Source organism: Fusarium keratoplasticum, chromosome 6 (genome assembly GCF_025433545.1).
Source record: "Fusarium keratoplasticum isolate Fu6.1 chromosome 6, whole genome shotgun sequence".
NCBI classification, from domain to species: Eukaryota; Fungi; Ascomycota; class Sordariomycetes; order Hypocreales; family Nectriaceae; genus Fusarium; species Fusarium keratoplasticum.
Window position 1 is genome coordinate 3,209,318 of NC_070534.1, and position 12,347 is coordinate 3,221,664.

General features: G+C 52.0%; 4 protein-coding genes across 4 annotated transcripts; 3 read left to right on the forward strand and 1 right to left on the reverse strand.

The window, feature by feature from the left end:
* Nucleotides 1-1,967: 1,967 nt before the first annotated feature.
* NCS57_00898100 (uncharacterized protein) lies at nt 1,968-3,677 on the forward strand (the record flags this gene model as incomplete). The annotated part of the gene is made up of 4 exons (XM_053058775.1): nt 1,968-2,184; nt 2,238-3,214; nt 3,277-3,414; nt 3,465-3,677. Exons 1-4 carry the CDS (start codon nt 1,986-1,988, stop codon nt 3,675-3,677), a joined length of 1,527 nt encoding a protein of 508 aa, XP_052912606.1. The 5' UTR covers nt 1,968-1,985.
* Nucleotides 3,678-5,092: 1,415 nt separating this feature from the next.
* Nucleotides 5,093-6,006, forward strand: NCS57_00898200 (Iron-sulfur cluster assembly protein; the record flags this gene model as incomplete). Its single annotated transcript, XM_053058776.1, has 2 exons — nt 5,093-5,783; nt 5,864-6,006. Exons 1-2 carry the CDS (start codon nt 5,354-5,356, stop codon nt 6,004-6,006), a joined length of 573 nt encoding a protein of 190 aa, XP_052912607.1. The 5' UTR covers nt 5,093-5,353.
* A 1,536-nt stretch (nt 6,007-7,542) lies between these two features.
* NCS57_00898300 (uncharacterized protein) lies at nt 7,543-9,415 on the reverse strand (the record flags this gene model as incomplete). The annotated part of the gene is made up of 2 exons (XM_053058777.1): nt 7,543-9,240; nt 9,296-9,415. The coding sequence occupies 2 exons, from the start codon at nt 9,413-9,415 to the stop codon at nt 7,543-7,545; spliced, it is 1,818 nt and encodes a 605-aa protein (XP_052912608.1).
* A 1,708-nt stretch (nt 9,416-11,123) lies between these two features.
* On the forward strand, nt 11,124-11,932 carry NCS57_00898400 (uncharacterized protein; the record flags this gene model as incomplete). The annotated part of the gene is made up of 2 exons (XM_053058778.1): nt 11,124-11,454; nt 11,505-11,932. The coding sequence occupies 2 exons, from the start codon at nt 11,124-11,126 to the stop codon at nt 11,930-11,932; spliced, it is 759 nt and encodes a 252-aa protein (XP_052912609.1).
* Between the last annotated feature and the right edge of the window lie 415 nt (nt 11,933-12,347).

Genomic DNA, 12,347 nt, shown 5'->3' on the forward strand with positions numbered 1-12,347 from the left:
GTAGCACACGTCACTGGAGCTCGGTTCCTGCCTGGGGAAGTGTTAGCAAAGGCGGGGCATTTCAGCCACGGTCCTGCATCGACTTGTGGCGCAGATGGGGCGTATCAGATCTCTTCATGCAAGACGGCACTGGAACATTCGCTCATGAGGTCTTGTCCTGTTGAAGGGTTACATTTTACGTGTCATTTATCACACGAACTGAAAGGGCTCCAACTGGAAGCGTGCGTTTTTCTCGCTGCAATCTGTCGGCTCACGCATGGCTGCGGCAGCCTGACCCTGACTGGTCTGGGGTAAGTCAGCACTCCAAGGTGTCCAACTGTTTGAGGCTCATGATTTTCAAGCTGATTCCAAATGCATGTTGAGGAATCATATCATGCATATAAGATTTTTGGTGGCGAGAGTAGGTCACTTTCATCAAGAAGCTCTATTTTTGCTCCAATGAATAATACGGGAGGGGAGCTTGAGTTGTATTTCATGAAGATGCACCCAGAAAGTGCTACCTACGAACACATAGGAACATTGATGGGAAAGGGGAAAAAGGAGAGAAGATCACAAGTACTTTCAATACGGGGCTCTCTTTATTTTTCATAAAGCAAACATCCTTCTTCGTAGTTCGTGTATCAGAACCATGTTAACACACAAACCGAGCAAGTGCGAGTAGGCGAAGTAACTGAGCTCTCACTGCAAGCCACCATTGTAATGCCTCTGAGGGGACAACCAAGTCAAATGGCCACCCGCACTACCACTGATGCATAGCTGCTCCAAATTTATGTCGAGATCTAATCGAGAAATCTTCCAGGAGCATGGCCCATATTTTATTTCTGCAATTAAGAAAGGGAATCCTCACTCAAGGTAACATCCATAACTCGGAGGATGCTGGGCCAAGCCATTCGAGGTGGCGTCAAGTCAGTGTAGTCTTTGGTATGCCAGATGAGAGGCCAACTGTGTCCGACTACCAGACAGTTAGTAAGTGGTAGCCTTGTGGCCACCACTTTATGGCTATGTTGGAATCATGTTTAATTTGCGTAGTAACAGTCTTTCGCAGGCTATAGTGGACGGTATCGTCCTATCCTGACAATACTACCTGCTCGAGTTTGTCTGCTCCATCACGTTACGAGAGTAAGGACACAAGTCCAGCGCCGCTCGCAACCATGAGTGAAATTTTCATCATAGCTTAGCTGATTCAATTATTGTGGATAGTAGTAGGTCGAGATCTTGCTCGTGTGAGCCGAAACGCCTTATTAGCTTCACTACCTGGCTGTTGGCACTTCTGGAGTTCCTACAGCAAAGGTCTTGCATAACTAGAAACACTATATTAGCTCTTTCTGAAACGATGTGGGAATGATTGTGCTGTATTCCCTACCAATCGCATAGAGTTGCATTGCAATCTCGTGTAGATAACGAAGCTGTTTGTGTAAGAGAGTAATTTATAAGCCTGGTGATGTTGAGGCGGACAGTCTCGTTCTGAGCTACAGAAACATGAATAACCACAAATGTTTTAAAAGCCATATAGGAATAGAAGGCTTTATCGGATGAGTCAACACAACGTAGGTAAGTATGGACCCTCGTGAACTCGGGTCGATGTCCGCAAATACCCAAGATACCCCGGATTCTCACCCACTTCCCGAGTCGATCGTAGAATAAACGCCACGACTTTGCGGGGTCAAGCAGGCATTTTGCAGCAGCAAAGATATTGAAGAATTGAGCAATCTCTTTTCATTTCATATCGTTTTGTTCCTGTTGGTCAGATCCTGAGCAACACCCCGCGTTTCTCTCCAAAGTGGCAGCCAACCCCGCAGGAGCTTGAGGGACACTCTGCCGGATCACCACCTCCAAAGCATTCGGCAGAGGAGATCGGCAAGGCCGTGATTGGCAAATTGTACCGAACGCTTTGATACAAGTTGCGAACGTCATCGTATCCTCGATAACGAACTGGGACTCGTCTTTAGTCTATCCGGTCTTGGCTCTTCAACTCGACTGCTACTATGGAATCCTCAATCTCGATATATGTACTTCCCGTCCTTTTCATCGCGTTTCTTGTCCGCTTTCTTGTTCAATTTATCCGATCCCCGCTTCGAACTGTGCCAGGTCCGTTCCTGGCACGATTCACCGATGGCTGGTATTTCTGGAACGTCCGGAAAGGGTCTTTCCAGGACGTAAATGTGGAATTACACAAGAAATACGGTAGACTCGCTTGCCTTCTCATCTCAGCATTTGACGCTGAGTGCTTGCTATAGGAACAATTGTTCGATACGGCCCAAACCGCTACAGCTTCAACGACCCAGAAGCCGCCAAGATCATCTACGGCCTCGGCAACCACTTCCCCAAGTCGTCATGGTATTCATCATGGGCTAGCCCTGGGCAATGGGCCATCTTCAGTGACCAGTCAATCAAGCGCCACGCCCAGAACCGAAGACTCTATCAAGCGACCTATGCGATGTCGTCTCTGGTTCACTACGAGCCCTTTGTAGACGAGTGCTCCGACCTCTTCACGCAGCGACTCGCTGAGATGTCAAGGTCCAACATGCTTGTGGACATGAGACATTGGTTCCAGTGCTACGCATTTGATGTCATCGGATTGATCACTTATGCCAAAAGACTTGGCTTTCTGGATCGTGGTGACGATATTCGAGGTGTCATCAGCGCGTTGGAAGAGCACTTGGGCTACGCTACCCTCGTTGGCATCTTCCCAAGCTTGCACCGATATCTATTCCCTCTGAAAAATTACCTTGCAGGCGCGAAAGGTGCCGGAAGAGCGTACGTGCTGAGCTTCACCAACGAGAGAATCCGTGAAGCGCAGGTCACTCCCAAGCCCGTGGCCGAAGAGAGCGCGGTCGCCATGGAAGACTTTCTCACCAAGTTTTTGGCAAAGCATGCAGCCGACCCGGATGTCTTTACATCTTTTCATGTACTGGCTGGGTGTACATCAAATATGGTTGCAGGCTCTGATACCACGGCCATCAGCCTTTCAGCAGTCCTCTACTACCTACTTAAGCACCCTGCCTGTCTGCAGAAGCTGAGGGACGAGATTGATGACCTAACCGCCAAGGGAGGCCTGTCCAAGTCGCCTACATTCAAAGAGAGTCAGCAGTTGCCATATCTTCAAGCGGTCATCAAGGAGGCGTTGCGGATGCATCCCGCCACGGGACTACCACTGGAGCGAGTGGTCCCTGAAGGAGGAGCAACGATTTCCGGACGATTCTTCCCGGAAGGCGTGAGTCAACGCGACGATCTGGTACCATATGAGAAGAGACTAATGAGTCAACCATGATACAGACCACAGTTGGCATCAACACTTGGGTAGCACACCGCGATCATCGAGTCTTTGGTGATGATGCCGAGACATTCAACCCCGATCGATGGCTAGTGGACGATGTTGCAAGGCTCTCTATGATGAACCGTTATTACATGCCTGTAAGAGTCCCAACTACACGCATTAATGGACTTTCTGACATTTCGCATAGTTCGGACTGGGCTCTCGAACATGCATTGGACGACATGTTTCGATGCTTGAAATGTCCAAGCTCATCCCCCGAATTGTTCGAGACTTTGACTTTGGGCTTGATCCATCACTGCAGCGGGAGAAGTGGCACACGCAAAACTACTGGTTCGTGAAGCCGCTGGACTTTAAGGTTCGGGTTGAGATGCGCCAAGCGGAGAAGAGCGATATGTTTTAGCCAAGGCACGGATTCGGCCCAACATTTGATAATAGTCCGTTGAAGGAAATAGTCAAGCGAAACAAACCTGCAGGCTAGTATTTCAAATCTTTGGTTGTCAGACTAGGAGCTTCAGGGATAACTGCATGATGCCCCGTCTGCGTTTGCATGGATCCGGACAGGGAAAGGCTTGTCTCGAGGACAAATGCCGGCTGGCCGGAGGATAGCCCCGAATTCCATGGTCTGGGGGTATCCCCGAGGGTCCGGCGAGCCAAGACCGAACGCTAACATTTACCGACCATTTGATGGGAAAATTTGAGCTTCGTACCAGTTTTTGTTCATGTGAAAGGGATGTCATCCTTCGGTAAATTCAAGCATTGGCCACGCAACGTAATTGTTGTATTCGCCATTGACTTGTCATCCGTGGCTTCCGTGGTATGTCCGGCGCCGTAAGACCGACTCCGTGAATTGGGCGACCGGCGAATTCGCTGCGCCGAACGGCCGAGATCCACCGACGAGGACTGTCCGTTGTTGACCCTCGGGACAGGGAAGAGAGAAAAAAAAAAAAAATATCGAGCCTCGTCTCTGAATAGAGTCATTCAATTCTGGTTTTTGTGTCGTCTACATCTCCCCTGCCCCCGGAGCAATACCGTGTCTCCGTCCCCCGCGGACATGGTCGTTCCCCCGCGGACGGAGGACGGGATCGATGCCGACTTATCAATCTGTAGAGGTAGGGCTTATCTATCTGATAAAGGTGTGTAACCGTTATTGAAGAGCACAACTCCTCGGAGAACGAGTACCGAGGTCGCTTGCTGCCAGACACTTGAGACCGATGCGCATTGAACGTGACCGTCTCTATTAACTATCGCCGACTTCCATTTGGCCAGATCCACGACCGATCATCAGCGTTAGGGTTGGAGGGACCACGGCGCACGATACCGGTGAATAGCGGGTTTCTGCGGTGCGGAGCCACTGTACATCCCTCTCGCCCAGAGGACGGCCAACGATGCGGTGCTCCGAAGCTGCGACGGGCGGTGATTCGTCTAGCAAGTCATGACAAATGTTGGCATCCACAATTTTCCCACAGCCCATCTTATCAGATGCAGGCTGGGCCCGGATCCCCGGCCACGCTTGCCCCTTCCCCTCCAATCAGACATTGGAGGTCTAACTAAATGGAGAAAAGACTGACAATGCCGCCAAACCATTCCTCTTAGAGTAAAACAACTGGGAGAGGAAAGAGGAGAGAGGGGAAGCGCGATGTGGGTCGTTACCTTCCCTCTGGCTCTCTTCTCCGAGGAGGACCGAGCCAGCAAAGACGTAATGGCCGAGCAATCGAAGCTCAGTGATTGGTCGAGTAGAGACCCACACCACCGCGATGCATTGGCCGAAATCGCCATCCTCTGCAAGTCCCGCATTCTTTTTTTGAGCAAAGCCGGACGCCTTCTGAGGACCTGAAATTCCTCCCTCCGTCATCGCCTTTTTGCCCTTTCGCCTCCCGACAAACTTGGATCCTGCATCACCAACTTGCATCGACCATATCAACGACACCTGTCGATTTCACTCCGATCCTAATCACAGACTACACTACTGCAGCTGCTTCCTCGACTCCTTTCCGTCGGCTCAAGCGCAGCTCTCTTCTGTCAATCTCGGCACATATCCCGTCCGCACACGCTCACCCACACACTCATATATTCACAATGTTCTCTCGAGGACTTCGCGCTGTCTCGCGGCGAGCTGCTTTCGCTGCTCCCCTCGCCCGCCCTGCTCTCGTCCCTGCGCGACAGCTCGCTCCCGCCGTCGCCGTCAACGCCTCTCGCTCCTACCATGAGAAGGTGCTCGACCACTACTCGCGGCCCCGAAATGTCGGGTCCATGAACAAGAAGGATCTCGATGTCGGCACTGGCCTCGTCGGCGCCCCCGCCTGCGGCGATGTCATGAAGCTTCAGATCCGTGTCGACCCCGAGACCCAGAAGATCTCGGACGTCAAGTTCAAGACCTTCGGCTGCGGTTCGGCTATCGCTTCCAGCAGCTACCTCACTGAGCTCGTCCGCGGCATGAGCCTGGATGAGGCTGGCAAGGTCAAGAACACTGAGATTGCCAAGGAGCTCTGCTTACCCCCCGTCAAGCGTATGTATACCCTCATATCACTCACGCCGTCGCTCAATTGCGGCATATCTCACTCACAGCTCACTGACTCTGATACATAGTCCACTGCTCCATGCTGGCTGAGGATGCCATCAAGTCTGCCATCTCGGACTACTACACCAAGAACCCCAACGCCAAGATCAGCAACCTTAGCGGCACTGGCATGAAGATGCCCACTGCCGAGCCTGCCGCCGCCACCGCCTAAGCGTTCATGCGCGCACATACGACCCAACATATATCACATGTCGCCACCGTCGCTATATCGCTACGATTGGGAACTACTGGAATGATACCCTCACTGAGGCTGGATGAAAAAAAGTAGCATGAGACTACACATAGGAGAGGGAACTCGCCGGCCAGGCGAACAGTGCACATTGGCTGCACCAGATGGAGGCCCCCATCTCATCTCTCCTTCTTTTCTCGCGCACACTTGGGAACTATTTTACTTTGGGAGTCAGGGGTTCAAATGTTTACTTTTGCTTGAATCACACAAGGAGTGATCGGCTCTACAGGGGAACCGGGGGGACGGTTGAGACGAATGCATTTTACGGGGACAGCGTGCAGTTGAGCGGGGGAGATGAGAAGTTGTCGTGAACCAACTGTAACTATTAGCCACGGGAACATGAAATGTCAAATGTTTCAACAACACAAGAGAATGTCGCCACAACATGTGATACATGTGACATGTTTGCTGATTGATAAGCTGGTTATCAGATGAGCATCTCCGGGTTCGGGGAGGGCTGTCATCTCCGAGGACCGAGAGGATGGCTCACATTCAGCCTCATGTCCGCGGAGTCCTTGGCTGTGCCGGATCCCTGGTTCTCCAGTCACCGACGCCTGACGTGCTCACCGTGAATAGCCCACAGAGCTCGTGTCTCGACCCAACATCACGAGTTTTGACTCTTGGGTCGTCATAGAGTATCCCCGTCACCGCTCATCCTCCCCTTAACAAGTGTCAGCCTAACTCATGTTTAACCGTCGTCATCTTAACCTTGAACAAAGTCACATCCCCCTAACCCAGAGACCCTTTCCAATCGGCAGGCCTGGACACCTTCCCCGGTCGGCGTCTCGCGATTCCAGAGTCGCGGCGCCTTATCAATCACCCCACCTGGAGAAGCCATGTGCTGACCATGCGTGTCGTGCATTGATCTCTGAACAACGGACAATGTCAAAAAAGGAGGTACAAGTCCGTGATGCTACTCTCTGGCGTCATGAGATCTTATCTATATTTCCCAGGGGAATAAATCCTCTGGGGGTTAGATTATATCCGGGCAGGGGTGAGCGTCAAACATCAGGCCATAATCCACACATTGGAAAAAGCCACCACGTTGCATTTCGCGGGGTAGGGAATGAATTGTTTTCGGTGGTTTGGAAGAATGGGAGGAGGCTTTGTGGGGTTTTTCGTATATCGTACGAAGGATTTGATGGGGGATCTTGATATCATCCTCATGGTGTTTTGCGAGATGCAGAGGTGGGCTTTGGCATGTACAGCCTCGTTATATTTCATTACTTCCAATTCTCTGGATAGTACTAGCTCCTTGGCCCCTTTCAAGCATTGTGTGCTTGCCTTTGAATAGATAGGCCCCCCCTTTCTCACACTACAGATTAACAGACGTCTCATGATATACACTCGCCCACTCCCGAAACTTCTTCAATGCTAGATCATCCTCCAGCCCCCAATTCAGGGTAGACAGTATACACGCTTGCTTCCACCAGGCGAATCATTCAAACCGTGACCCTTTCACTGTGCAACTGGCACATGAACGCCATGAAAACCCATCCCGATGGCAAAGTCTGCCTCGGCTCTCCCCAACTCCTCCATCGTCTTACCATCCAAGCACAAGAGATAGGTAGTCTCTGTAACACCATCGACAACCACGCTCAGAACTATACCATCATCTTCATCCTCTGCTCCAGGCCGCGGTACAAACACGGGCTCTCCTGGTGTATGCCCCTCTGGTCCACTCCAGATCAGCGCCCCCCTAGTAATCACATCCGTCTTGACCAGTGCATCGACAATAGTGCCGAGACCACGCAGAGTCGCGCCATAGACAAAGCGATAAGGTTTACCCAAACGGAGAGGATGGATGGTTGAAAGCTCGCCAGCGTGAGGAGTTGGGATGCAGAGGTCTTCTTTCGCAGTGGCTGAAAACGACATGTCCGGTGCCCCTGTAGGCATTCTGAAGCGATATCTGGTAAAAATGGGAAACGAATTCTCGTATCTCTTGCCCTCGAACCAATACTTCTTTGTGGCGTCGTTGCGGTCAAGGATTACATCGTAGTAGAACCCCTTGATGATGTCCATGTTCTGGTACTTGGACAAGTCGAAGCAGAGCTCAATGTGCTCCTTGCCATTCTCGTCTTTGACATGCTCCTCGAATGCATTGACCGAGTGGAAGAAGAAGGCAGCAGGCGTTGAAAAGGTTGCTACAAGCCCCTTTCCATGCCGCCGATCAACAACAAGCCACTTGCACTTCTTGCTCTCATCAAATGGGAGTATAGACTCGAGAATGTTGCTCTTCCACAACATCTTCAGCCCACTCCACGCATAGTGCGACGATGGGATACAAATTACGACATAGTTGTCAGTCAGGAAGAAGCTGTGCAGGTACGCAGGCGGGACGTTCGGATCCGTCACCGTGGCGAGGATCTCCGTCCTACCCGAGGCAGCGTCGACCCGGAAGATGCGGTAGGTCGGGTATCGACCAAAGTCGAGGTTGTAGTTGAAGAAGTCTCCAGTTATAGGATCGCGCTGGGCGTGTGCGCATGAGCAGGGGCCGCTGAGGAGAGGGTCGAGGGCGCTCTGCATGGCGAGGCCGAGGGGTTCGAGGGTGGTGGGATCGATGCGACGGATGCCGGCAAAGTCGGTCGCGGTGAAGACGTTGGATAGGTTCGCACGATGGCCGAGAGGAATTGCAGGAGCCGTAGCCCCGTTGCCGTTTGTGTGGCCATTCTTTTGGTGCGCATCAGCCTTATGCTTGCTTTGGCCGGTGATGTGCCAGTTCTCCTGAGCCTTGGACTTCCCGGCGTCGGATAGGCCTGGGACATTGGGCAAGACGGTGACATTGTTGTTTCCATACTTGGGCTCAAAGTGGCTCATGAACTTTGCAAAGATGCCCACACATGGATCTGCCTTTTGTCCAAACGTTATGCCAGCTCGCCATCCCTTCTTCTTGACGCTCTCGACCCACGACTCGGCCTGGCGTCTGGAAGAGTACCACACTTGGACATCACCACCGTCATCGGGGACAACGATGTCGAAGCGGTGCGTTTGGGCAAAGCCGTCAAACCAGTGTGTGGTAAAGTGCGTGCCGCGGACTGTGTTCTCGACGCGGCTTTGGCCGGGGCCAGTGCGGAAGAGAGCGCCGGCAGCCCATGAGGGGATGGAGCCTTTGAGGTTGAGGCGGAGGGGACCGCGATGTTCTTCAAGGTGATCAAACTAGAGACGTCAGTACATGGATGGTAATGTTATGAGGATTGAGGGAGACACTTACAGCGGCTTCGTTGGGCCATTTCTTCCACGACTCGTCTAAGATGTTTTGCGTGATCTGGGAACGGTCCTCTCCCTCGTGCTCGCGAGTGCGATGAAAGGTACCGGGCCCGTTGAGAGCCATGACGGGTGTCAAGGTTTCTTGAAATGCAGTAACAGGCAACACAAGGGGAGTTTGTGGCCAGGTTGAAAGAGAAGATGCTGTGTAGCAGCGGAAGATGAGATATCAAAGAACAGAGAAACCAAGGCGTTCCCTTTGAAGACGCCGCAAAGAGACTGTGATTCACGACCGAGGACAATGGCGATGGCTTTATACCATGCCGGGCATTGCTGTTCCCGGGTTTCTCTCGTGTGGTGTTTGCTGCAGTGTTGAGAAGTGGCTGCAACTGACTACCACTGCGAAAAGGAATCCCTGATCTTAACTCGAATGTTTCCCGTGTAAGAAATGGCACCGTTTCACTGACAGCTTCGAATCAACTTCCCCATTTGAATGTGATGCATGTCAGGGTCGCAGTCACGAATCCTTTGGTGATATTCCCGGTGTTGAAGGACGTTCGATTGTATAGAAGGTCAAGTCAATCAATGACGACCCAATTTCGCATTCGCATCCGCGAAAATACACAAAGGCAAGACTCGATAGCATAATGGATTCATTGATGCAGGAACCCAATAGGAAAAGCCCCCTTTCAAATTGAACAAGCCAGCCAAGCAAGCCCAGCCCAGCCCTTGAACAATAACCTTGGGGGGTTGATTGAGGAATATTGCCCCACCACACCTTTTTGCTCCTCTTGATGGTGGTGACAGGCTCAGCCAAGATGCAACTTCGCTTCGCACTCGCATAGCACGTGCGCTCTCCTCCAGGTTTCTCGAAGTAGGCGAACGCCCTCGAGGACAGCCGCGGTGATATTCCGCCCAGTTCGCTTCTCGTCGCCCACTGCCAACCTATCAGAGTTGGTAGGTGACAGAAATAACCATGCAATTTCCGATGGCTCGCTTGATGAATCCACTAGATATGGGACTCTCCCTCTCTTTACAAGGTTGAAGGCACTAGTTGGCAACGGCTGAAAAGCGCCAGGTTGTTCCACACACGAGTTGAACGAACCCCCTCCTGGTCGGTGAACCATGGGGAACCCACAAGGCTACGAAAAAGAACCTTGTCGCACGGCATTGAGGCCCATTTGCTCGAGACAATCGGAATGTGTGACTTGGAGTTGACCTCGAGGCGTTCCGCCATGTGCGACTTGGCAGGCGTAGGCTGTCGGGCATCGTTGGACAGATCTCAATGGTCTGGGTTGAATGTCTCGCTAGCGCGTGCCAGATCTATAGTCAATCTACAAGACATTGGCCATGAGGATTCGGCTATTCGAAGTAGTCTCGACTTTGAAGCTGACCATTTGCAGACCGCGAGTTGGCAATCGCGGAATTTCTACCCCAGGGGCCAAGCCCGATGAGGTATGCTGGCTGTCCATGGTGTTTGCTCTGATGCCGCTACTGCATCCTCTGCAGGAGGAGTCTCTTGGTGATGCAGGCTGGTCTTTGCTCGGAGACAAGCAAGAGGATGCTTCCCAGGCTCGAGCTGGATATGATGGCAGCAAAGTCAAGTTGACGTTGTAGAAGGCAATCGACATGTCGTTGCCAGTGGGATTTGTATCATGGATGATGGATCCTTGTATGGTGGAGCGCTGTAGCGAGCTTTACAGGGGAGTAGGCCTGAAAGAATGCTGCTCAGCGCGGTCATGTGACCTCCGCAAACAACAACACCACAACACCAAGCATCAAGGCCGAGATATCCTCACACCAAAGGAACGTATACATCTTGATAAAAATCCATCATGTCTAGCCGTGCATCTGCACCGACGATCCCGTCGTTGAAGCAATCCTTCCTCGTCAACCAGACAACGCTGCTGGCGCAGCCTCTCGCGCCGTCTCGCACATGGCAGGCTGCCAACGACGCGTCGAGTGAAGCAATACCCGAGCGTGTCCTTCAAGAAGCCTTGCTCAATCTCAACCATACCATTCAGCAGCACTGTCGTCGCGTCTATGCTCCGCAGGCTACTCGCAACATTGCTGAGCAGATTGATGATATTTACACCAAAGATGCTGCGCGTAGGGTCCGAGGAGTGGCTGATATCGAGGGCGGTATTGGCAGAGAACTTGATCTAAGTGAGTTTCACTGCATCTGTTGTAGTTTTAAGGCACTAACATGCGTGAAGCTGGCGATAAAGCCATCGAGTCTCTTCCGCCAACTTGGCCCTCAGACAAGGATGTCAACGACTACCCCACGGAAGCCAAGCGCTACACTGATGCCGTAACTCGGCTATCCGAGCTCAACGAGCAGCGCAAGCAATTGAAAGAGCAAGTAGCGCGACTCAACCGCCTCAAATCCGTCGTGGAGCCCTTGCAGACGAGCGACAACGGAGCCGGTATCCAGGAGAACCTGCTCACGCGGAACGGCCCCGTCGAAAAGGAGCTTGAGAGGATGCGCTTCTTGCTGGCCAGAGTTGGTGGTCGTGTTCATGCTTTGCCTGATGAAGCTTCGAATGGCTCTGCCAAGGAGATCAACTTGAGCGAAGTTGGTGCTCAGGGTCGGAAGAGGCGTGTTGATCAGTTTCTTGCTGATGACAAGGTGTTTCCTTCATAAGTGAGCTCAAGTCATGGACAACTTTGGGCCCCTCAGGATGAACACAGCTCCAGGCACGGCGCATCGCTTCACTCATGGGTTTTCGATTACACCATGCAGCCCTATTAGCAGCAAGCTTTAACCCCAGTTCGCTTGAAGCTCCAGGTTGTCTTCTGAAGACTTCATAATGAAGGTTCATGGACAATCCATGGCCATGCCACTCTAGGCTCACACACGAGCGGCTGTTCATTCCATGAGTTAAATGGAACCATCGGAGGTATCATTACTTGGATCCAACACGCCTCTGGCATCCGCAACCGCCCTCCCGATGCAATGACAATGGCTAGGTGTTATGACCGTACAGCCGCAATCCGACACATTGGTATCACCAGGAAATCAACCAGTTGTCTTGTCGCTGTCTATGGACACGCCCCGT